We start from the raw sequence: 26058 nt of genomic DNA, 5'->3' as shown, positions 1-26058 counted from the left end.
AGCCCTGTGACCTCGAACACCTCCAGAAAACACACGTAAAAGGCAAATTACTAGGATTTTTAAGAACTATGCAGCTTATTATTCAACTTCACTAAGACAGGCAACCCAGGACAAACTGCAATCGTCTAACAAATGCAAATCAGTCAAGGAATGAGACAAAGGCAACTCAGTAGGCACGTCAGGTATCATTTGCAATGAAGTCCTGTTTCAAATCAGTTATGAAGTAATATGCTAACCCTTCAAGGCACCAAAATGAAGACAAGTGAAAGTACTTTGGGATTTAGTTCGATTAAATCTCTGGGTTTACATTTATTTTAGAGAGGGCATTCTCTTAATTGCCATTGTCTTTTCATGCTTTGCATGAAAAAGAAACGATTAGAATAATCTGAAACAAAATGTCTGTGAAATTTCTCCACCATCCCACATGCCACTACAGCAAATGCAAAGACCTGTAACAGCTGGTCAATTTAACTTACATTCTCAGTTACTGAACGCTACCTGAGGGTTCATTAAACTCTCTTCTACAAGAAACATGATAAAAGTACTTTCTATCCACAATGCTAAGGATTAACCTGACCTTTCTCTAGGGCGTGATACATTCCTGCTCAAAGTCACTCAAGTACAAACCTAAAATTATTTTACCTGTTCTTCTAGTGTCACATTTTAGAATTTCATCTTTTGTAGGTAACTTGGAGAGTGTCAGTCATCTACCTTATTGCTCCTTTATGAGAAACAACATGGAATTAATGGATGCTAGGGAAGAAAAAAAAAAAAGGCACATCGACAGATCTATTACACAGCGGTAAAAACCCAGGACTGGTCAACCCTTGAGGCAGACAAATAGACATGAGGACTCTTTTACATGGCTGGTATCTGCCTGTTATGTGTAAATTATATAAGAACTTTTGCCTATTCTTATAAAATTGCTTCAACAGCTCCTGGAAATGACAAGACATAACACTGGGACACTGCTTTTAATTCTCTGCCTGGGAAAACTGAGATAGTGAGAACTTGGCCAAATACTGATTTTACCTGAACTGCTTCCTATATGACAAGCTACAAAATCTTTGTGTAGCACAATAATTGTACGTAAATTAAGATAATTTCTAAAATCCATCATTACAGCTAGCCTAATTATTTAATGTATTGCAATCCTTGTAAATAGCATAGAGGATGAATAGTTTGTTGTCATTAAAACCTCAAGTAAATCTGCTTCAAATTTTGGGAGATATGAAGCAAAAATTCTTCTGTTGCTTCCTGTCATGTGACCTCTAACACCTGGACTGTAAAGAAACAACAAACTTTTCATCATTTTCAGGAAGTACACTTCTGCTTGACTGAAGTCTAAGACACAAAAGTTAAATGAAATGGAATACTGCTATGCAGCATAGAATGGAAATTCAAAGATGTATTTGGCTAGTAGTACCATTATGCATTTAGATACATGATCTTGTCAAAGCAAACAACTCTGAAACAATATTCTTTCCATGTAATGACTTCAGCACACAACAGCCCAATGAAGCAATAAATATTCCTTGAAGCAATTCTGAAACATTAAAACTCTAATTATATTTTCTTTCCTTCTTCACAAATGTTTAGTTCGGAATGGCAAAAGTATGTACTTAGACTTGCTCATCCTGTTCCTTCCCTGATAACCACATTCCTTCAAATATGGACAATGGGCACAAACTGAAACATGTGAGCCTCCATCCGAATATGAAGAAATACAGGACCCAAGGGAACAGCCTGAAGTTGTGTCAGGGGAGTTAGGGTGGATATTAGGAAAAAGTTCTTCCCCCAGAGGGTGGTTGGGCACTGGAACAAGCTCCCCAGTGAAGTGGTCACAGCAGCAGCTTGACAGAGTTCAAAGAAGCGTTTGGACAATACTCCTGGACACAGGTAACTGTCGGGGTAGTCTTGTGCAGGGCCAGGAGGATGATCCTTGGACTCAGTGATCCTTGTAGGTCTCTTCCAAATCTGTATATTCTGTGATCCTGTGAACACTTTTCATTATGAGAGCGACAGAGCACTGGCACAGGTTGCCCAGGCAGGTTGTAGTCCCCATCCTTGGATCTATTCAAAACCATCTGAACATGGTCCTGAGCAATCAGCTGTAGGTGGCCCTGCCTAAGCAGGGGGCTTGGATCAGATGACTTCCAAAGGTCCCTTGTGACCTCAAGCAGTCTGTAATTCTGTGAAATACGCAGTAGAGTGGCCAATGACAAGAATCCCTCTCAACATAAAGCAGTTCTCATTAACTGCAGATAATTACCTGCAGTACTAAGACTGTATTCTTGATGCTACTGTTTGAGAACAGGAACAAACAAAAGATTTGAACAGCATATGGAACATTAAAACAATGTGAAAATCACAGGAGACAACAACCCATAAATACCCACAACCTACGGGTAAATATGATCTCTAAGAAATGGCTGCTGTAAGGGAAACTGCATCCCTGGCGATGGTGACAATCTGGCCTGAACTACATTCAACTTCGTCACACAAAGGCTGCTCTACAATAATGCTGATAGTCTAAACCCTCTGGGAAAAACAGCTAAGTGCTGAATATAGTAGATATCACCATACTGCCAGTAGCACATGGAACCTGTCCAAACCTTTATCCTGGCTTCTCAGGAAGGAATTTCAGGTGAGATGTCAGATCTTATCTTTGTGATAAGTGTTTTCTGCCAACATGGTAGTAGAAGACATCTAAAGAGACCCATGCAGAATACACAACAAATTGCCTAAAGCGCGGGTGAAGCTCACCTGCATAGCACAGATTTCTCCACAGTCAATTCAAGTCTCTGTGATGGATTCCCACAGAAACTAAACCCACTGCAAATACTATCAGTGTCTTCTCTAACGGCAAGGTATACTCCAGTGATGTAGCTTTTGCTAACAAATATAGAACAGAGAATAAAGTAACGTATTTAGTAACAATCCTACAGGACTTTTCTTGGGGAAAGAAAGAACAAACAACCCATAGCACATGTTAATCAGATTGCTTGCTTAATTTCAGGCATTACAATAAGTAGAACTATATATGAAACAAAACTCAACACTAAGAAGGTAAATTCATTAGAAAATGTCATGACTGAGCCAATACAATCAGCATTCAAGGATGTTGTGAAAACACTAAATTAAGGGCAGAATAGCAGCAAGGCTAGAACACAATCCCACTAGAAGATCACTTAATGCCACGGAGAATTGAGAGAATGCCTATGCTCTTGCTGAGTAAAACCTTACCAAGAAGGGCTGCCAACAGTTTGGAAGCTTTCCTCTGTAGATATTTAAATACAAATAGACACACTTTAAACACACTGGGCATAGGTTTTTGCAACCCTTACAACATTCCACAATAAAGATGACTTTAGTATTATAATATTTTGCTGTTCAAAACCAAATAGTAAAATGTACAGTTTTACTTTTACTATCGTTATCAATGGAAAAACTGCTTTTAACAATATCTTTCTACATCTTCAGATAGATTTTCTTAGAGAGAATGAAAGTTCAACTTAATACTATATATTGATGCTCTTTCGTAAATGGGAATTGTTTTTTTTCTTCCCTTTACTGTTTAACTAAACACTTTTGTAATGTACATTTTCTATATTCCACATCTGAATTGCACTTTCCAGAAGGGAAAACCTGTCGGCAGCCAAGATGTACATTCACACACAGCAGAATGACGGCAGGCTAGAGACAGCACCAAACAGAACTCACAGAGGAAACATCTGGTTTGATTTGCCTTAAACTATGAAATGGAGACTTATTTCTAAGAACCTAAAGTAAAACTCAGAATAAAGCATCCAAAAGAAATTAATTTTTCTACACCAACACAACAGAGGCAAAGGAAAATGTCTGTGGTAGGTAAACAAATCAAATTTCTACTAAGAAGCCTCCTAAATTGAGAAAAATCTGGTTAATGGCATCTCTGTAAGAGTCAATAGCTTCAACTACAGCCCTGACAAAGGACACTGCATCAAAAGAACATTGTTTTAGTAATGTCTCCAGCATTATGGTGCTCCCACCTTCCCTTTTCTGTTTTCACCTCTCAATCCTCCATTCATTCATATCCCACACAATGCAGCTGATCAATTCTTATCTCACTATTAGCAATGGAGAAATTTTCTATTTAGAACTGTTGAGGACATACATCAGGCCATGCTGCACATGTTTTCCCCCTCCCTTTTTAAACAGATGTATGATGTCCTTACATGTTTAATGAGCTTTTTACTATGGAAAGAAAATAAATTATGCACAGAATATGCGTGAAGTAAAGAGTGTCCCCTTGCAAAGCTTCATCCAGAACTGCAGTAAGAGAACACATTTTGTTGTTCAGTCAAGTGTTTCATATATGTTGTTAGAAAAAAGTTAGAAAGTAGATGAAAAGATATTTCACTGATTAAACATCACTACCTAAAATGACAGGTAACAAGAATAAAATGCTCCAGTAGTTAATCTGAGGAAGCAGTGTGTCTTCAATCAAGGAATAAAACTTGAAATGAAGAAAATACATCCTGTTTCTACTGAGATTGGGATAGTTGTCACTTATTTCTATGGAAACAGACAAAACAGGAGGCTCTCAGCATCTGAGAGTCCCTTATATAACTATAAGGGAAACTAATATAAATAAATGGCCATGCACACATGCACACAGTCTTCCTCTCTAAGACAGCCACAACTATACAACATAATTTAGAAACAAGAAAAAAAAAATCTATTCCAACAAGTTAAAACAAATGAAAGGTCTTTGGAAAAAAGTTGCTCTCAGTCAAAAACCAATATATTTTGCCCTAAGAAGAAAACCAAGCAACAGTTTCAATGGTTTGCTACCATCAGTATTTCCAGAAGCTATTACATCCTACATGGTTTTATAGGACACAAATGCTTTTTACAGCCTCAGGCAGAAAACCCTTCACCACTGCCACCTAGACTGAGTTCTGCACTTCCACCTCTCTGATAATTCCTTGTTTTGCTTTGATGAAAGCAAGAAAATCTGTACACTTAATAGAGGAGCTTCTGTTCTGAAATAAAATACAGAATAGTTCTTTTCAAAGCAGTTTACTCTCAACCAATCCAAAATATGATATATATGAGGCTATCTGATCAAGAAACCCTGATGTGTACACACTTACATACTTCAGGAGTATTAGCTGAACACTTTGGCTCACAACATTCCAGGTTTTACGTTGTGAGTAAAAAGCATGCATTCATACAGAAACTTCAATGAGTTCTGTACACCCTGCTTTAGCCTGCACTCATTTTTTCATAAATTCTTCCTCTCTATGACATCAGAAGTTAGAAAGGAAGAGAGAAAATTCTACATCCAGGTATAAAGAGGCAGTTCTCCGTACAGTGGTATTTTGAACCAGACACATTTGTCATCAAAATGTGTCTCACTCTCCTGTACCATGCAAGAAACTCCCCCTAAAAGCCTACATCAGTTCCACATTGAGAAAAGGAACCAGAATTCTTCCTTTCATAAAGAATCTTCACCTTTTTCCATACAATCTATTCAACTATGTATTTCCCTTTCCCATGCTACTTGCTCAGGATCACAATCTCAGACAAGATAAATGTTCATTGAATTATGCTAATTAAAGAACAATGTGTAAGCAGGGTGACTCCTTAAATGAAGCACCTGTCCCCTCTACCCTTTTCAATATTAAGGAAGTTTATTCTGTGCCTTGCTTTTATTCATACAGTACACAGCTCTTTGATTGAAGCACACAGAAATTATGCCTACTGCCTAAATAGTAGAAAATCCATGCAATGAAATTCCATAAACACTACTGCCAAGGTAGAACAAAACTGAAATTAGCATCCATTTTTTGTCAGTTTTAATGAAGATGACCTACAAGATTCATTATTGTGACTAGAGCACTAGGGAGTAAAGAACTGTTTCAGGCTTTCTAATAACTTCTCATCATCAGTAATATTGCATGGTACCACCAAGTCATGCAGACTCAATTGTTTTTAAATGTACAAATTACTGAATAGCTCTGCTGTGCTCCAAGACAGTAGTGTGATTTTCCAACACAGATGCCAATCCTACATAAGTTAATACAGCACTGCTGTTTAATGCTTTAGAGAAAATTGACAGGAATGGTGTGGAATACTGGCCTGTTGAAAATAAACAGCAACTCGAATTTTTGCTAATATGTTTAAATTGAATCCTAAGATTCAATATAAATTCTCAAACTTTTATTTTTATTTTACACAATTTTCTCATCTCTTTAGCCCTGAGGATAGAGGGTGATATATTCACTTCACTGGCTACTGGCAGAAGACAAGCTACAGCTGCAAGTCCCCCAGAATGTCCAGGGGAGACAGATACAAGCTACTGAACTAAAATTAAAATTAAATATTAACAATTTTCAAAAGGGAGCACAGTTTCTTTACAGATTCTCTCCCAATTATCTCCTATATCTTTCACAATTTGTCAGTACCTAGTAAATTAACCTTACCCTAAACTTTTAATCATGAAGCAGTCCCATACACACTATTGCCAGGTGAGAGTTAAGATAAACTTTCAGTTTCTTTGGAAAAGTAATAAGCATACATACAGAAAAAAAAAAAAAACTTACTCTACTCATAGCCCAGTACATTTCAAGCGTGAACATATCTGAAAGCTTTGGACAGAAATGAAAACAGTTTTGAAATCTCATTATGAGAGTTAAGAAAAGGCCCAATCAATTTAAACACCAGACAGCACATATGCAGAAAAATCCTTCAAAAATACAGTTCACATTCACCACTTACATCTACATGGAAAACGATGTCAGGAAATGATTTACCACATTAACAAAGTATAAAAATTGTCAAGGTTTCAGTTATTTTCTCTCAGTGAAAAACTGAAGGACCACACTTCTCAACATGTTAACGCACATCTGCCTCGCGGAGAACCTTCCTAATACTGGTTTTACAATTCTTGAACACTGTGGTTTCAACGTCAAGAATTTAGAACGTTTGCCACAGAACACCTGATATGAAAGGAACACTTCCCACTGATCATACAAGACAGGCAATGCATTGTATCCTAGGGATTAAAATTGTTTCTCACAAAGCTATCAAGAGATTCAGATGCTTTCCTTTAACCACTTTGTACTACACTCTGTAAGGTATTTCCACATTGACAGATGTGTCATCTTCTAATTAAACCAGGGAACAAAAAAGATGGATGGACAGGGGCATTAAAAAGAGCTGTCTAATATAAGGGAGCTGTTTCCAGCAAACACCCGCAGATCCGGCAGCAGAAACTATTTATTGCCATCTGGAACACAGAGACTCCAAGCTCAGTCCCTCATTAGATAAAGACTTTTCTGTTCAGATTCCCCATTTTATTTTGTGCATTTCTGTAGATCAAGGTGAATAATGCAAACTTTCATACAAATCTAAAAAAAAAAAAAAGCTAATGATCCATTTTAGGTTGGGCTCAATCATGAGTACTTTCTAAGGCAGGAGCTATAGCCTATGAGCCAAATTTGAAAAAGCTAGGTTAGACTGACAGCATAACAGGAATTCTTGAAAGAAGAGAAGTCCAAGGTAAGGTACATGCCTCAGATTCTTCATGCCTATTGGGCACCAAGTTACACCTGGCATTCTGTGAAGGTCTCGCTTCTCAGAAGGAAAGAGAATGATTAAAAGGAAAAACATAAAAAATTAAAATCAGTGTTACCTATAACTTATTTTAACCCTAGAAAACTCACACTTATGTTTTGTGTTTTATCGGTAAGCTAATATATTGACAAACTTTATGTGATTATTTTAAAATAAAGTAATTTTATAACCTCTATAAAATCCTCTAGGAGCAAATCCAGCTCAAGAGCAACATAACACATAGCAACACAAACACAGTGTTTGACAACATGATGGGTGCAATTGTCAGGTTTAAAGTACATCTATTTCAACTCCTTTGGGTATCTCATTTGGTAGACATCAGTAGAATGAGAGTTTTCTCTTTGGTCTTTGAAAAGATGAAGCAATTCCTTGAATTTATTTGCCTTTAATCCTCAAAACAATTTCTGTAGCACACACCAGATGCCAAAAAAGAGTATCAGAAATCCCATATATCTGCAGAGGGACTAGGTGACCAAACTGGTTCTGCTACATTAGATTATGGCTTCTGTAGAAGCTTTCTTTTTAAGTGTCATTACAGCAAGAATCAGTCCCACCATATGAGCACACAACTTCGGACTTTCAGTAGAAAAGTTTCCAACTACTGCTTTTGTGATCTAAATTTGAGCAGCATCAGCCAGATAAAGAAATTAACCCTAATCATAACTTTCCCATCTCAAGCTATCACTCCATCCAGTGCATGACTCAACTTTCAATTCCTGGTTAAAACCAGCAGTTTGCACCAGTTGTAAAAGTCTCAGGCACAATACCATTAAAACCAATGTAAAACTAATTTCATTTTATAACTCAGACAGCTGAATATCACTTGAAGACATTAACCGAATGCATTAAAAGAATACACCTTATATGATTCTGTTGCCACTATACAAGAGAGCAACCAGATGACAGAAGACTAGAAAAACTCCTGGAAAACCAGAACTGTCCCACAGAACAAACTGAAGATTATTTTCTTTGTCCTCAGCTGCTGTGTGAGGGCCATCCCACTAGGATAAAAAAAACCACAACCAATACAAGACAGTAAGAGTAAATCCCCACTTGCCAAAGGAATACAGAATTCTGAAATGCCCAACTTAAAAACTATCAAAAAACTGAGTGCTTCTGTTTAGGGCTGTTAATTGGTGAATTATTTTCCATTCACCTTTTCTGTTCCTGTAAAACTGTTCAGCAGTTTTCTTGTATACACTATCCCCCTTGGCAGAAGTCTGTGCTCCACCCCTTGTCAAATACCAACTCACCTACATTTATACCTAAGCTTTGTCTCAGGGCTGTAAGCCTTCAAGTAGGATGATTAAATTATCTTATAAACAAAACAAGTAATTTCTTTCCACATCACAAACCTCTTATTGGTTATGCTGAGCATTCCGGCTCCACCTATACGGATCAGTCTCTTCACTAAAGTTAAAAGTAAATGCTTCATGTGGAGTATTCTGAAATTTTTACAAAGTATTCAATAGAAACAGGATTATAGAGCCTATTTATCTTCCATAGGCAAACAGAAATTCCTGATCAATAACTTCTAGTTAAGGCTGACCCGAGCTGAATCAGAGCAAAAAATCTATAGTGAAAGCATTTGCAAAATGCCAGCTCCAAACCTGCACCCAGTTTTGTAAAAAGACACTGTTCAAAGCAAACAAAACCAAAACCAACCACCAGGACTTACATTTAATATCAAACAGCTTTTCCACCTCTCCATACACCACACAAAATTCCTATCACCGGTGTCACAAGGCAGTTACTGAAATGGCATTATAATGCTCACTAAAGGCAAAACTCTGGAGAGTTGTTTTCACTTGTTTTCACACAGATGGACAAGAGTATCTCCTTTTTCAGGAGTTTGCCCTTTTCTCACTGTGATTTCCACTCATCCTTATCTTTTGCATTCTCCTGATGCTTTGAATGTTCCACAAGCAATTTTTCATACATGAAAGCAAAACTAAATCATACAATGATCTTACAGTGTAATATTTCTAGTTGAATTCTACTTCAAGGAAAGTATTTAACCCATGAATTTTAATGTAACCAGCAATAAGATTTTTTTCCATTATGTTCCAATCCGAAGACAAGAACAAATCCAGTAACGGAACATCAACATTAATTTAAGAGGTGAGGAAAAATGACTTAATAACACTGCAGGAGGATACCATTCTTCAACAGGTCATGGAGGCATAAACTTTTCAACAAATTAATTCTTGAAACAGTGTATAATATGTGCTAATAGGTGAGGGGACTACTGAAAAATTGCTAATACCTTGCTGCACAAACTTAGAAGAGAAGGTAACTTTTACAGTCTCTGTTCCCCTGATCAGCAGTTAAACTGGGGAAAGAGGCAGGAAGTCTCCTGCTTGCTTTCCCTTGAGCAAAGGGTAGAAAATGAGTTGCAGTTAACCATGAAATGCAACTCCCTATTAAGCCTCTATTTAATAAGTGATAGTAAATACTACTACAAACATGTCCTAGTGAAGAAAACTGTGTACCTAAAGAGTCAGAACAGCAAAGAGCAGCACAGAAAAACCACAATAATAATTTACTACTAGTTTCATCCAATCAACTGGGACCTCCAAGTACACTTAAAATTCATGAAACTTTCTCTTCAATAACTCAGTTATGCATGAGTGCTTTATAAAGATGCTTGTGTCCTTACTAGAATACAGTACCTTGCTGAATACAAGATAAGGCACAATATAAAAGGGAAGAAGAGTTTTCTAATGCAAGAGAGGGGAGAAAAAAGTGTCTGTTTTGGACACAGTAAATGCTATGTCACTTTAACTTCCCCGCCCACCCAACCCTGATTCTTTCAGAGAACGGGGAACCAGAGAGGGAAGAAGATGGCCCAGACATATGCCACTGAATGTCTAGAAGCCAAAGGTCTTTTTGGCTAAGCAAAAAGGAAGGTTGGGTAGAAACCAGCAAACATCTCAGCCTTTGCAGTTCGTTGCTTACACAGGTTATACAGCTCCTTAGCCTCAACCTGATGGAGAACGCCCAACAGAATATGGGATTTCTCAACCTGCTCAAGAATACAATCTCACAGTAACTTATGATTTTCCTCAATTGTAAGGGCCTGAATTACTTTGAATTTCACTAAGAAAAGAGAAATGGAAGAAACAGGTATAACCTGACAACTCTAGAAAGATTTTTCAGATTTTAAACTTAGAAAATGTTATTCTAATCCTGGTTCACAAGGACTCATTTTAACCAAAATGTTCTATTATTTGGTGAAGCTGTTTAAAGATTGATTCTTAGTCACTGTTCACATCTAATAATGAAATTTAGAACTTCTGTTAACTAAAAAAACTAAGGGCTACGTGCATTTACAAAATAATTAAGCCTAGTATTTGTCCTGTTTGTTGAACACTTACTGTTTTCTACTTCATTTGTCTATTCATGGTTTAGGAATACAGCAGACTGGAATTTCATAGGAGGTGATTACTTAGTTGAATAAGAAGTTAACTCAAATGTTTTTTTATTTATTTAGACATACCACTACTGTTAGTAAAAATTACTGTTTTTATGATAATGAAATGTTAGTAAAAATTTCACAGAAATCATCTTCAACTTGAACTTTTATAAATTGTGTCATCACATCAACACAATTATCTGCTTGTTTTTTTAAATATAAAGTAGCTAGACTCTTATTTGAACACCTTATTCGAACCTTGCTAAGTCTAACTAAAGAACAAGCTGCCATAAGAGCATACAATATTTAGTACTTTAATTATTTTCTGAAGTCTCCTAAATGACGATACACTCTCAAGTCCTACTGACAACATCATCTTCAGAAGTCTTAAGTGAATGAACCATACGTTTCCCTTCCTTGCAAGTTAAGTCACAATAAATTTCTCAGGCCCAGGTACGTGGATGGAGTCACAACTGACCATTCTATCTACAGGGATAACTACAGGGAGTTCAGTAACTACAGGGAGTTACTGAAGCTTGCTGTATGAAAAAGAAAACACTTTCAAGTTAAAATAATTACTCCCGCTCTCCTGTAAATGGACATTCTCTACTTTATTACACTACCTGCAGGAAAGACCACTATAAGTATCTTAAAACTCCTTTCACCATGGCATGGTCAGCAGTACACAGTGCTGCTCACAATGGCAGATGTTTATGCAGTACTAACTCAAAATAAGTATCTTATAAATCAAGTGCAAAATAGCTTTCCTTCTGTCAAGAAAGAACTCAAGTGGGAACAAATACATGAAATCTGACCTTTACATGAAGAAAAACTCATTTAGTTATTACCAAGAAAAACTGGTTCTGTTACAAAAACTTTCAGCACTTTGCATTTCTAAATCTTTTAGATGAATATTCCTATATATTTTTCCTCAACTTAAGCTGACCAGGACCCTTTCAAAGAAAGAGAAAGAAAAACGAAGAGAAAAAAAGGACTGAAATGCACTGGAGACCTGCTGCTACCCACAGCTACCAGATACATTGATTTGGAGAATATTGCCAGCCACCTTGATTTTGGATTCAGAGATACTCTTTTTTAAAATTCAGTTGTTCATAGATTTAAGAGCTCATTTAGAAAAAAAATATTCATACTGGAATACATCCAGTTACCTCAAACTAGCTGCAGCCACATATCAGCAGCTATGATTTTCATGTGTTGCTATTCAAAACAAGTCACTGCTGTATCTATCTTAAATTAAACCTTCACAGTCAAAAGTTTCCAGTTATACAATAATTTTACCTCTTTTGAAATAATAGTTATGGACACTAACAGAAGCAGTGCAGAATGAAGAATAATGTTTGAGCAATTTCTAAACATGAACTTATCTGTGTCAATTGAGTAGATGTCAACAGTCATTATATACGTTTGCATTTTTAGGATTATTTACACCTATCACAATTTTCTCTAGATATTAATGAGTCTTAAGGGAAAAAATAAAGTTCAACTCTAGTTTTCAAACTGCTGCTCAAAGTGTTTCAGCAGATGGCAATTCTGCTGAGAACTTGAAGCTAAGCACTGACTATGCTGAGGCACAGAAAACATCATGGTGAAAGACTGGATTCCCCTACACTGGCATCAACTTTCTATTTCTTCACATATTGCAGGGCAAGATATGTCAACAGAAGAGAATGAAAGCTTGTCTATGAAGAGCAGTAATGCTCTACTAAACACTGCTAGAACACAAAGGTAAATAGCACAGTGAACTCCTTCTCAGCTTGGAAGTGAGCCACACTGGTATTTACCTCAACAAACACTCTCTAAAGTGTTCTAAGTTTTGGGTTTGTTTTTTTTTTTTTCTGTTCTGAAGCAAAACACAAGACAGAAGGAAAAACTGCAGCGTCTTTTGTTAAAAGAGCAAAGCCTACAGAATTACCAAAAAATAAATGAGTCTTTTATTGCTGACTGAGCTTGCCACAAACAACTTACAGTGTATACCATGTCCACTTTGAGCAATCCTATAGCATTTGAGATGTACAAGTGTACTTTTTTTAGTCATTTCTAATGCTCACTAACCCCCCAAGACATCTATTGTCTGCTCATAATTTGCTCTCCACTTATACGGAACTTTTTCCACAGAGCTGGACAGAAATGCCCCAATACCGAAATACAAAAGTTCTAGTTATTTAGGAGCTGAAACCTAATAAAAATACTACCAATGTTGCTAAACTATTAATGTAGATAAATGTACATAAATACAAAATAAATGTTTAGAAAGCTCCAGGGTTCTTCCTTATACTTTGGATCATTAACCTTGCACATCATGAAATTCATCTGCTCACTTATTCAAGTAGTAAACAGATAGGATGTGGATAACATTAATAGTTAAAAATATACAAACCAGAGCCTCCAGAAGCCTTAATGCATAGGAGAGAGAAAAAAATCATGTTCTGAGGACTATCACTACAGCGGCTTTTGTTGCAGCAAGAAAAGAGCAATCTCAGAAGACGGACTCTATAGAAGACTCTAATCAGATTGCTTGTTCAGTTTCAGCACTTCTCATCAACCGTGACAGAGCATTTGGGTCCAACCTGACTGCAACCCATCAGCTCAGAATCAACACTCCTGCTTCATGGCTTCCAAATGCTGTTAACCAGTACCAGTTAACAGTTCCACATAACTGCATTTATTTATGCTAGAATATTGGGGGTAGCATTACAGGATGGCAAAATCCTACACTGAGCTTGAAAAGTCAAGCAGTCTGAAATAAAGAAGTGCCTGATCTAATCTATTTTTATACTTGTGATCTGGCCTCTTTATTTAATTTTAAATTACTTTCGTAACGTATGCAAGTCACAGAACTTCTCTTTTAGAGGACCCTTAACTTCCTTACTGGAAAGAATGAAAGGCATTCAAAAAGTACAACTGGAATTTTACAGAAAGCAAAACAAAACTCCTTTCTGCTCTTGACTTTGTTTTAACCCCAAGGAACATTTCAAAGAAAAATGAAAGAGAACTAAATTCTGCCTACTTTCTCTGCTACAGAATTTCGACATGACTTTTGTAATCTATTTATTCTATTTATTTTCAGGATGTTCACAGTTACTCTTAGGTTTACCAAGAGAAGCATTATATACCATCACAGTTCCATAGAGGTAGAGAGGTGTGTACTTCCAATGCTTAAAGAATCAAAAAATTTTATGTCTTGGGGGAGGGGTGCTAAGAAAGACTGCAGTTCCAAGGCTTCTCAAAGCTGATATCCAGTATCTGTGTATGTTTGACATTTGTGCTTTAAATTCTGATCTATGTATGGTGAAAAAGAATATCATCACCTCTGACTTACACAAATGTCAAGATGGCAAATTACTTGTTTTCTTGAAGCACTAGGGGGCTAATGAGTTCTTTAAAGGATTTCTCTAAAGAAAATAATAATTCTCTATTCAGTTCAATGTGCAAATGTTGTTCCTATAATATTGCAATTAAGAAGGCATTCTTCAGTACTACTTAATAGTGAGGCGGCCTATTCATTAGAAATACAACCAACCATGGTGGATTCAGAACCCCCAGCATCCTCACATCAAAATAGAGTAGCTGTTTAAAATAGAAATTTTCAGCAAACAGAGCTTACCTAGATGATATTTAATGACTTGTGATTTAAACCAGGAGATTACACCAGTAATCTTGTGCTTTCCTGTACTCTGATCCTTCTATCATCATTGAAAGACAGTTACAATGAATACACACAGATTGGATTAATTATTACAGCACTATAACCTGTCTCGTCATTTCCTAAATCTTCAGTGCCAGATTCAGCCAACAGCCTATGATGTCTGCAAAGGAAAGGAACAAAATCTTACAGGTTCAACTACTAGAAATGCAGTTATTTCAGGTTACTTTTCAAGAAAGGCCTTATCTGTATCTCCAGCATAGGACTACACACACACACATCCACCCCCATAATAGAGAGTCATCTACTTAAAATTAAGGATAAAGACATTCCAGCTGAAAACTGCATTAAGCTACTTTTTTCTCCCTAATAGTTAAGTGATATTTAATCACTTATTTATTAAGGGATATTTAATGTGATAACAAGAAGATTATCTAAAGGGGTATTTCCCCCGCAATGCTTGCAAATTAATCCAACAGTTTAAATTTTACCTTTTGAAAATCCCATCTCGATCACTGTAAAATTGTTTCTTTATCTCTGAATACAACAGTCATTAAATTTCTCATTTAATTAATATTACATGGAAACTCACTCACAGACTTGAGCTTTTTTTTAAAAAAGCAGGAAGTTATAGTTGTATTGACTAAATCTGCATGAGCAGTTTGCCCTCTGGTGACTAACTTTGTGAGAATGTTTTGCAATACATATAAGGAGACTGGCATGAATAAACAATGACTAGCGTGTTTGCAGGCTACATAAGAAAAAGCATCGAAAGTTTTTAAAGAAATTATATGCATTAATTGTAGCAGTGCAGTATGATTTCCTTTAAATTAAGAGGAGAAACAAACTGGACTGAAGATAAAGTATCAAGAAGATGAAGAACAGAAATTCAACTACAGAAAAGAAACATACAGAAAAGAACTGAAATTCCAAAATTTTGCCTATGACTTCTGAAGGCTACAACAAAATAAGGGAACCCTAAACTAGGAATAAAGGTCCCTAACTGCATACATTCCTCAAGGGTATGAAAGGCAAATCCAAAATCAGGTTGTCCAAAATCAGCAGGGAAATAGTATCATCTCTAGTTCAAGACAAAAAACCCAGCTTGGCTAGTATCACAAAGAAATCCTCATTGACTGTAGAAAGGAAATCAAGTCAGGATCCTAGCTGTCTAGCTGCTAGAACATATTTCTTTCATATGAAATGGCTAAAGAACTGAAAAGTAATCAGTTACATTTCATTCTATCAACCAGATCACATTTGTCCCATACACAAACAGCTGCACTTCCCTTACAGCTAGCTGCTCAAAAAAAGGGTTTTCACAAGGGAGGTCTTTCCTGGTCTTGCCTTGCCTGTGTATGCAAGGACTGTTGAAATGTCTAACTGCCATGACTGTTCACCTAAATTCTTTCTTACTGTCCTTAACTAAGACTCGCTGTTGGATAGTAACTACTTCCATTTAGAGATGGTCAAATGTGTTAACAGTAATGACAGAGGAAAGGAGATGCTCGGGGTGGAATGCAAGAAAGAATTGCAAAGTAGAGTTAGCTTCCTAAATCATTGTTGTCTTGCTTGAATTCACAAGGAAGTTTAGTTAGTTTGAAGACTGTAGAATGCTGGATAATGTCGCTGAAGGACACGAAATTATTCACACAAACGCTTCTCAGTGTTAGAACAGGAAAGAACCAACCTTTATTCTCTGCCTCCAGTATTTATAGATTCTCAACAATGACCAGGGATTGGATAATTAAGTTATCACCTTCCCAAGCACACTGGTCATGCGAAACATCCATCAGAAGACGTTTCTTAGAAGGAATGTGATGAACAACTTATGTTTATAAAACTTTCATGGGAAAGTAACTAAAACTGTGAAAACATTATCAGAAGGCTTTAGTTTTCAGGGTGACATTGATCATAAAACACATCTTCCCAGCTACTTCGAAATGTTAACCTCCTCTGGCACTCCTGTTATCTGTCAGCCTGTTGTTTGGCAGTACAAGGGGAAAGAAAAAGGTAGATGCTAGTGCTGTGCAATTTTGATTTGGCATTAGCAATCAGAAACCCCAGAAAACATGCAGTCAGCTTGACACATATCCTTATGAATTCCTAAATACTCTGCAGGCAGTAGTGCCTAATGCATCTCCAATAGCAAACTACATTTTATGTAAAAGACAAATCATGAATCTCCATAACACTTTTAAAGGAATGCGTTGAATGTTTCTAAAATATGCATTCTGATATTGCCCTCTCTTCTCAGGCAGAAAGAGTTAAATAACCTCTTTTTATTCCCTGAAGGCTGCTGGTCCCATGCAAAAGTGCCATGTTTTATTTAAAACAATCTCCCTCAGTAACCACTTGTTCTATTGGCAAGGCAAGGCTGGGTCCCCAAAGCACATAGCTCGTTAGATTCAGTTTGGATTATAAAAACACGATGAAATTAACTGCATCAAAATATACAAATTAACATCTCAGGAGCGCACAACACGGACATGGAATTAGACTGTAATATGGAACAAACTCCACAGGGAGGCTAAGGAACAAATCACTTGTGTCTCTATAAACTATAGAAGGGTTACAAATGAGCAAATACGCAAAACAGAGCACAGACTTTTCAAGCAAATTGCTAAATTAGAAAAAAAAGAGTAACATTCTTTCTTCTATCTTATGCATGCATTTATAAGAGAATGGAGTAATAAAGAAGTTACATAAATTAAACCTGTGGGTTGCACATCCTCAACAGGTAACTTCACTTTCGCACCGGCAAAGTGCAAACATCATTACAATTAAGTTGTACTTCTGAACATTTTTTTTACATTAACAACCTATATACAAGAGACTAAATGACAGCTGGTGCTTCAACGAATCATTTGGAGAGGTTATGAGTTAGAAGGGGAACAAGATACTAAGAAAAGAGAAAGAAACTGGCTTTACCATAAAGAAAAAAAAATACTAGTAAACAAAGCTATGAAAAACTAAAAATAATATAATTCTGAGGAAAAAAAGAGCTTAAGCACTTTTCTTTGCCTGTAGATCAATCTATACAATGAGACTGGCAATCCCCTGAGATAAGAAAATACATGGAAAACACCAATGATGTCTTGTCAAGACAAGAGCAAAAAATTAAATTAAGATTCTTTGGCAGTCTTTTCAAGTAGCCAGTACTGAGAAAGAGTCATGTTTTTGTTTTAGTGTAATTTATATAACTTATTGTATTTATTATATAATAAATATATATATAATATGTGCTTATTATATTTATATTTTATAATTTATATTTTTAACAAATTAGCCCCAGTCTACTAGATTTAATTTTGCAAGACACAATCCAACCAGCACTAATGTCCTACAGCATAGTTTGAAGATATGACTGATTGACTATAAGATTATAATGGTTATTAATTAAAAGGCATTCAATTTTACTACACTGAGTTGGTGAAGAAACACTTATGTGACAAGATAATGCCCCACTAACTTAAAGCAGCCAGAAAGAAGAGAAAAAGAAAAATCTGTCCTACCTCAATACACAACATTTGAGTGACAGCTGTGGAAAAAACTCTTTCTTCCACTAACAATTGCACAGAAATTTCATGGGTCTGCCCTCCATCAGTGCTTGCCCCTTCCCACTATTTTATCTGGGGAAGTTAAAGGAGGATGAAGAAGGACAAAATAATTGAGCACACCAAACCAGCAGCCAAGCCACTAGCCATACTCCCTGTTGACACCCCTCATCGCACTGCTGTGCACACAATGCCTTTACACAGCCAGGTTCCAGGAAGGTGATTGTTGTATCTTCTACACAGCGTCTTCCATACCTTTTTATACAATGCACAGCCAAATCATATCAGTATTGACATAAAGCAACACAGGAGCACTTTACTCTGCAGCTTCCATGCCATGACAATGTAGGTATGGACCCCTCGAGTAATGTTTTACTAACTTCACTCAACATGCAATCTGTAACTTCAGCAAGGCTAGAAAGCTTTAGGTATCTCTCTCTCCCAAATTTCCAATTCTCCTGTATATAATAAGAACTAGAAAGGTACCTTATAAATACGCTGGATGATGTGGTTGTGATGTTTACTTTTGACAAATGTAAAATTATTAGTCCTAAGCTTAGATAATACAACTGTATTTGAATAAACTAATTTTCTCCTGATCTGTATTTCCCCTCCAAACCTTTAGGACAGTTTAGGGTAAAAGGAGTCAACTAAAAATCCCTTCCTAACCTTTCCACAAAATATTGTCTTGTTTTAACAATGCAAACAGAACTACTACTTAGATTTTAATTTTTTTTTAAAGCCAAAGAATAATGTGTGCTAACAGAGTAAAAGGAATTATTTGGGCCAGCAGTGCAAATCAAGTGTATAAATAACTGAAGCAGTTTGTCCAATTTTTTTCTTACTTCCACTTAATGGTGACTTTCAAGCTTAACACACATCTCATATTTCAAGCTTAGTAATTACACTAAGACATCTTTTTCCTACCAGGTTTACCCATCTGGAAATTCTTTGGGGACAGAGTACAAAAATAAATCAAATGTATGCCAAACAATATCTACAGTTTAATCTGAAATGTTATATTCTTTACTAGAAGGTGCCCTAGAAATAAGAAACATTTTTGTTGCCACTCTAACAGCTATACAATTTTCCAAACAAATATTTAGCTGCAAGCTTGACTGTGTAACAGACGTTAAAGATGAAGCTTGACTACTTTCAAACTCCAGCCAGTGAGAGTCATTTTTTGTAGCAAGCAGTCCACGTTCTTCAAAATGCAAAAACATGAATACAGCAGCAAATTCTAACCTAATGATGCAACATATTGAGGCACTGGCTTCTATTAGAAGCCAACAAAAGGAATACCATACTGAAAAAAGAAATGTCTTGTGTAGAAAACCTTATGAACACAATGCTGAATGAAGCATAATTTAGTAATTACCATACAATAGGGTACAGTCAAAAAAGCATCATCTGAACTAGCAACATGCAAAATGCATTTGCTGAAAAAGTTTCCTGCAAGCAAGCTAAAAGCTTGACTAAAAATCAAATCAGCAGGTAATTAACAGCAAAATCTATTTAGGCAGGAACACTGATTTTTGTCAGCTCATGCTTACAACAGGATTTATTACTACCAGACATGGCAGCAACAACAACAAGTTCTAAAGAGCTCGAAAGATTTACAAAAACTGAGAGAAAAGGAAATTGTACTATTCAGTAAGTCTGAGACACAAAAAACTGCCCATTTTGTAAGCTCCAAAAACTGCATGTAACTTAAACATGACAAAATTAAGGTCTGCTCAACAAAGGAGGAAGGTTAAGATATGCAAAAATATGAAGTAACTCTACAGTCAGACATCTGAGTTCAGGCAATAGGTGAATAATGTGATACTTCAAGACTCAGATGATATATAGTACATATTAATATCTATTTTTCACTCCTTATTACAGCTTTTCAATTCAGGAACATAAAAAATACTATTAAAGTTTCAAAATTTCATAATAACCTAGCATAGAGTTAAACATATGTATTGAAAATACAAATGCAGTTCTAGCAATACTGACTTTCTGCTAGCATAATGAAGATAAAAAAAAATTAATTTTTTAGTTATCAAGAATCCAGTAATTAAAAAAATGTGTTTTATTTCAACCTAAAAGTAAGACTGAACTATGAGTTGAAGCCCCTGAAACTCAGACAATTCTTGGGTTATATGGCCGAGTTATTTTTTCAGTTTCAGTGATGGTGATCCAGTACTTTGCACAACATGAATGTAAATATTGCAGAGCTGGATTAAGGGATGAATAGCCACCTCCAGAACTTTTAATTACATGTTCAGACAGAATGCCTAGGATTTTGATTCACAAATAAAATCATATTTTATCTTCTAGTTTTGTAATTGCATCTCTCCACCAAACCATCCAGTGCTGCACTTACCTTTAGCTTCACACACTACTGAACAAGCTGAAATCCACTTCCTGTACCTCTCTTTTCATTGCTTATAGGAACATAACACAAATTAAGCCTTCCAGACTCACAATCAAATGTATTAAAGATAGACTGCATTTTTGGGGGTGATGTAAGTAGAAAGTGTTTTCTTATAATTTTCTCTATTGAAATTTTTGTTCTTACTTAGTAACAGTTCATTCTGTGACTCTGATTCCCAGAGGTTCCAATTAAAATTGAATTCTTGAGGTACCAGGTGCTGTTTCCATAAATGCAGAATTCCTGCCTGAAAGATCCTACCTTACCAACTGGCATTTCAAAAAGTACTCAAACAATGTCCCTACCTGAAGCTGATACTAGAACTTCCATAAACCTAATTGGAGCCAAGATAAATTAATAGAGTACTTCTGAAATTTTTAACTCATCACTGTCCTGTATTTAATCACTCAGAATCTGCAATTTACTATATTGAAAGAAGAAAGACTGCAGCATTCTTGAAAGATGCAGTGCCACTAAGAGAGACACTCTGGCCATAATTTATATTTTTTGACTTACCAGACTGTATTCTGACAAAAAAAAACCCACCAAAACCCACACCACTTTACTGCATTTATATTCTAGATGCATGGAAAGTCTGAAGCAACTGTCTTCACCACCTAAAGAGCCTATTTATGTGAAGCACTTCAATATGTAGGGTTACACTTGTTCTGTTTCTGGAGACTCTGAGGCATGGATAACACATGGTCAGCACTGAATTGGAGACAGAATGTTGTGAAGTGCTTTGCAGAAATACAATTAACTTGAAATTATTTCAGAGACGCTCTTGAACATTTCAGTCTGTTGCTTCTACGGGGTTTAAGTAAAACAAGTCAGGTATTCCTTATTGGAACAGGCAGATGGTGTGAAGAGGAGGCAAAGACAGCTGTAGAAGGCACCTAAATTCAAGCTCTTCTACAGTATTTATGAACCCTTATGTGCAAGCTAAGAACTAGTCTGTTAATTTGCTGTGGCAAATGAACAGCAATTTTGTGGCTGTACAGAAAAGCTTAGTGAACTTTCTGGATTTAGATCAAAACATTGGGCAGTTACAGGCAAAGGGCTGCATGTATCTGTGCAGTATGCAGCTCATTCTTGCCACAGAAAACTGAGCAACTTAATCTCTGTAATAACTTGTAAGCAGTATTCCTAAGTTTAATATAAGAAAAAGTACAAAAGATAGTCAAAGAAGGAATGCCAGTCTCCCTGCTATATTATCTAGTTGCTTTTGCAGTTTGTCTCGTCCTTGGACAAATGTGAGTGAAAATTCAGTCAATTTGTTTTGATTATAAATTTAGAAAACAGAAGCATTTGGTCTAACAATAAGGCAAACTGACATCACCCTTTGCTCCAATTCTGGGCTAATTAAGCTGATGGAGGTCAAACTTGATCATTTTTAACCCAAGGGATGGGTGTCATGGTTTAGGAATGATATTCCTGAATTAAGAGTCCGACTGAAACTCCAAACCATAAACTGCTCCCTCACTTCCCCCTCCCCTTGTGAGAGGCTGAAGAGGTGAATTGGAGGCACAAAGGTAAAGATCACAGGCTGAGTTAAGAAAAATTTACTGGAAACAGCAATGAGATAAGAAAACAAACATTAACAGCAACAACACTGAAAACAAATATGTATCAGAGAGAGGAGAGTGGTTCATATGCAAAATGCTCAGAACTGGCACTACCCAACCACTCCCTCTGCCAGACTTTCTTGACTGGAAGCCAACCCCTTCTCCCTGGAGGAGTGTCTCTTTTCCCTCACCCTTTTCAATGAAGTGAAGTGGTACAGGATAACCTCCAGTCCCAGCCATGCCCCCTCCTGGCTACTGCAGAAATTAACCCTGTCCTGGCAGAACCAGAACAATGGGGAAGCCAGGAAACACAGAAGCAAAGACTTCATGATCATGTATTTACAAACCTGTTGATAGTTTGGAAACTGTGAAAAAACTGCTAAGGTAGGAAGGTTCCAGGAATAAATCATACTGCACTGATAAAAGAAAATTTCATCCCCTGAGGACTTGATGCCCTTCTCCCCTGATATATATATAAAAGGAATGCTTACACAAATGTAAGGGTCCTTCCTACTAATAAAATTTATTCTTTTTTTAAAAAAGGGAAGACTGGATTCTTCCATCTAGAAAAAAATTAACATAAAAAGTAATTTAAAGAGTTACTAACCTTTTTCATTGTGTGGATTTCTTTTTTCTGAAATAAAAGAAAAAGGAAATGATGGTCAAGAGAAATAATATTTTGAAAATTTCCCTCTGCTTACAATACATTTGAATAAATAACCTGCCATATTAAAAGAGAAAAAAGAGGAAATATTTTTATATCCTTTCTCTGGAGCACCTGAAACAGTGAAAAACATCTTTCAGCACGTTACTTCCCCTAAAATCTTACTACCTGTGATGGTTAAATGTACAGAAACAGGAGTACATATCTTTCTATATCAATCTGTAGCTAGAAACCTGTAGAAACAAATCTGTAGCTAGTATAGAAAATATGCAAAAAGATATTTTAGTAACATGAGGGGTAAAAAAGAAATAATAGAAAAACACTTTTATATTGGAATGATGACACTGAGAGGTTTTGAGTTATCACTCCGAAAGAACTTGTTATTTCAATACTACTTGTTGAAGGAACCATAGTTAAAATCTAAATAACACAGAATAAATTTGTCATTTTCCACAGTACCTTCAACAGTATCTTTATTCCAACCACTAGTAGCACTTTAAGTTACTAGAACACTTGAAAGACTTCTGTTATTAAAATAAACAGGCTCTAAGGATCATCTTGAAATTTTAAAAACATAAGCTCTCCCATCCACACCCTGCCAATCACACAGGGTCTCATCTTACAGTTTTACAGCAGAGAAAAATTAACTTTATCAGAGGTAATGGCATTTCAGAAAAATTGCAGAATACAAGCCAAGAACTTTCCTTCTCATTAAAAAGAAACAAAATTACAAACAAACAAAAAAAATCCAAACCAGTAAAAGCCACAAGAAAAGATACTCTGCCTAATGCCTGGTCTGCTGGCTATGAAGTGTTGGGCAATCTGCTAAACTCAGCAAATGAGGGATGGGCTGTTTTGATGTCTCAGAATCAGAATCCCAGCATTGCTGAGTACACAAACACAAGTTATTTACAGTGCTAATATGAACATAACAGTCCTACTGAGTCAAATGAAAGACTTGTTTATGACTGTGGTCAGTAGGGAAAGAGTACAAGAAATCACTTTCACTTTTCTTCAATATACCCTTTCCAGAGACCCATACCTTTGGAAAACAGCTAGAGAAATACATTGTGCTGAACAACCTTTAAAAAATCTTCATTTCCCACGTGTTTGTTTAATGAAGTGATGCTGAATCGAATCTGAAATCTGAGTTAAAATTCATTTTTTGTTTAAAAAATGCTAAAAAAGCTTTGAAGTTTAAAAAAATACTGAACCTTTTAAAATGTTATCTATTGCCCCAAGGCAGTTAAGCTATGTCAGGACCTTAATTACAATTAAAACTAAGCTTACAATTCTAAGTAATACAAAAAATTCATTCAGAAGGGCAAAGTTAGAAGCTGCTAACAGGAAAAGGTCAATAACAATTCCTAAGATTTTACACACTAGCAATAACGTAAGAACAAGAAAATATGAAGTAATTAGAACAGCCTACTGATGACTTACTGATGATTTAATGTTCAAGGACTACAAGTTAAAGGAAATGGAACGAGGTGTTCTATACCAACTTTTATTTTTTTATCCATTCTATATATAGAAGTTATTAGAAAATAAATCCTACAAAATTCCAAATTACAATTCAGACTTATGTGTTGTGGAAACCACATCATCTGTACAGGAGCTGTGCTGGCAACTGAGCTCTGTAGTTCAAGGATGTACCTAAATTCCCTAAACTTCAAGAACAAGGTTTGAGGGGTACATTTACACAAGGGGTTCTAGATTAGCAAATAAAGGAAGCACCAAAGTGAGGAAAATCTCATCACATATACACACTTAAGGAAGAGAAAACTCATGCACAAATCCTAAGGGAAATGCCAACAATGTGGTTTCAATAATCTAAGGGAAACACAAAACCTTTTACTGCACTTACCAGCAAAGCATTTGGAACAGAGATTCATAGTCTTGCTGGACCTGGGGCAAAAAATAAAAAAAGAATAGAGCTAAAAAATTCATTTTATTTCTAATCAATACAGGGAAGCTTTGGGGGAAATGAAGCAAGGGTACAGAGAAGGTAAGAACTTAAATGGCTAGGAATCAAAGCTAAGTGGCTAGAAGTGGCTGAACTAGAAACAAGAGTATGGACAGAGACTTTGTACAGTAATCTCTTTCCAAGAGTTTCCAAAACATGATTTCTACACATTTACCTCATATATGAAAATAAACTTACTTTACCATTCAATGTATATGTTACACATTCATCATTCAAATCTTTGTATTGCAATGTGATAATAAGGATAGACAGGAAGCACCAATACATTCCACTTGAATATTAGACTCCCCCTGGCAACAACTCTCCAGTCCTGATGAATCCTGAATACAATACAGCAATGGAGAGATTAAGTATTGTACTTATAAGGACACAGACAGATGTGCTCTTGGAAGTCTAGCTAGAATGGTTTAAGGAATGGTTTATTACATCAAGGTGTTCATGACTACCTGCAGCTGCATTCTGCAGTAATTTAAAATAGCCTGCCTTTGCACTAACATGGACTAGGATAGTTCATATGATCCACACGGGTGGCTTAGCTTTGAGGGCAGCAACCTTCAGTTGAGAGAAAAACAGCAGGAGAACAGCATCAATATCTCAAGCCTCCCAGATGTCTACAAAGTGCATATGCAATTATGCCACAGTCAGTAGCCTCATAAAAATTCAAAAAATAAAATAAAATAAAAATTGAGGTTGTGAGACCTCTCTAGGGCTTGCATGAAAATACCCAAAGCAATACACTATGTTTTCCCCAATTTACAAAAAGTTATAACATCACATCTCCTTTACAGAGTGACCTGGAAAATATTTTCAAAAGTTCTCTATGTGTTGGAGAATCTTTAGGCAGGAACAAACTGGTTTCTGTGCACACTGCCCAGTATTTGATTTGCTCTGCATTCCTGAACCAACTCTGCCATTATTTACAGGCATTAACACTATCCTGGGAAAGTCTGAAAGTACAAGGCAAGTACAAGTACAAGGCAAGGCTGTACCAAAACTGTCCATGGCCGTAAGACATTTTTTCCTCCTCAGGGAAGCCTCCAGCTGGAACATATCATTTAGACAAATCATTTGCACCTTTCTCTCTAGAAAAATGCATACAAAGAAACAACTGAGACTACCAAAACAGTTGTTTTCTACCTCCAGCCAAACAGGAATGGAATTTTG

General features: G+C 36.3%; 1 protein-coding gene across 8 annotated transcripts in view; it reads right to left on the bottom strand.

The window, feature by feature from the left end:
- ZFAND3 (zinc finger AN1-type containing 3) overlaps positions 1-26058 on the bottom strand; it is a 166137-nt gene that overhangs the window by 105889 nt on the left and 34190 nt on the right. For all 8 annotated transcript variants that reach the window (XM_086878361.1, XM_086878365.1, XM_086878360.1 and 5 more), the window contains exons 2-3: positions 24775-24815; positions 22851-22877 (exon numbers count right to left, since the gene is read on the bottom strand). In XM_086878361.1, the coding sequence (XP_086734487.1) occupies positions 22851-22877; positions 24775-24802 (55 nt within the window). In that variant the 5' untranslated portion in view covers positions 24803-24815. The remainder of the gene's footprint in view (positions 1-22850; positions 22878-24774; positions 24816-26058) is intronic.

This window comes from Cyanistes caeruleus, chromosome 2 (genome assembly GCF_971803275.1).
Source record: "Cyanistes caeruleus chromosome 2, bCyaCae1.hap1.1, whole genome shotgun sequence".
Lineage (NCBI taxonomy): Eukaryota > Metazoa > Chordata > Aves > Passeriformes > Paridae > Cyanistes > Cyanistes caeruleus.
The sequence above is the reverse complement of the archived record's forward strand: the minus strand, read 5'-3'. Positions and strand labels throughout refer to the sequence as shown.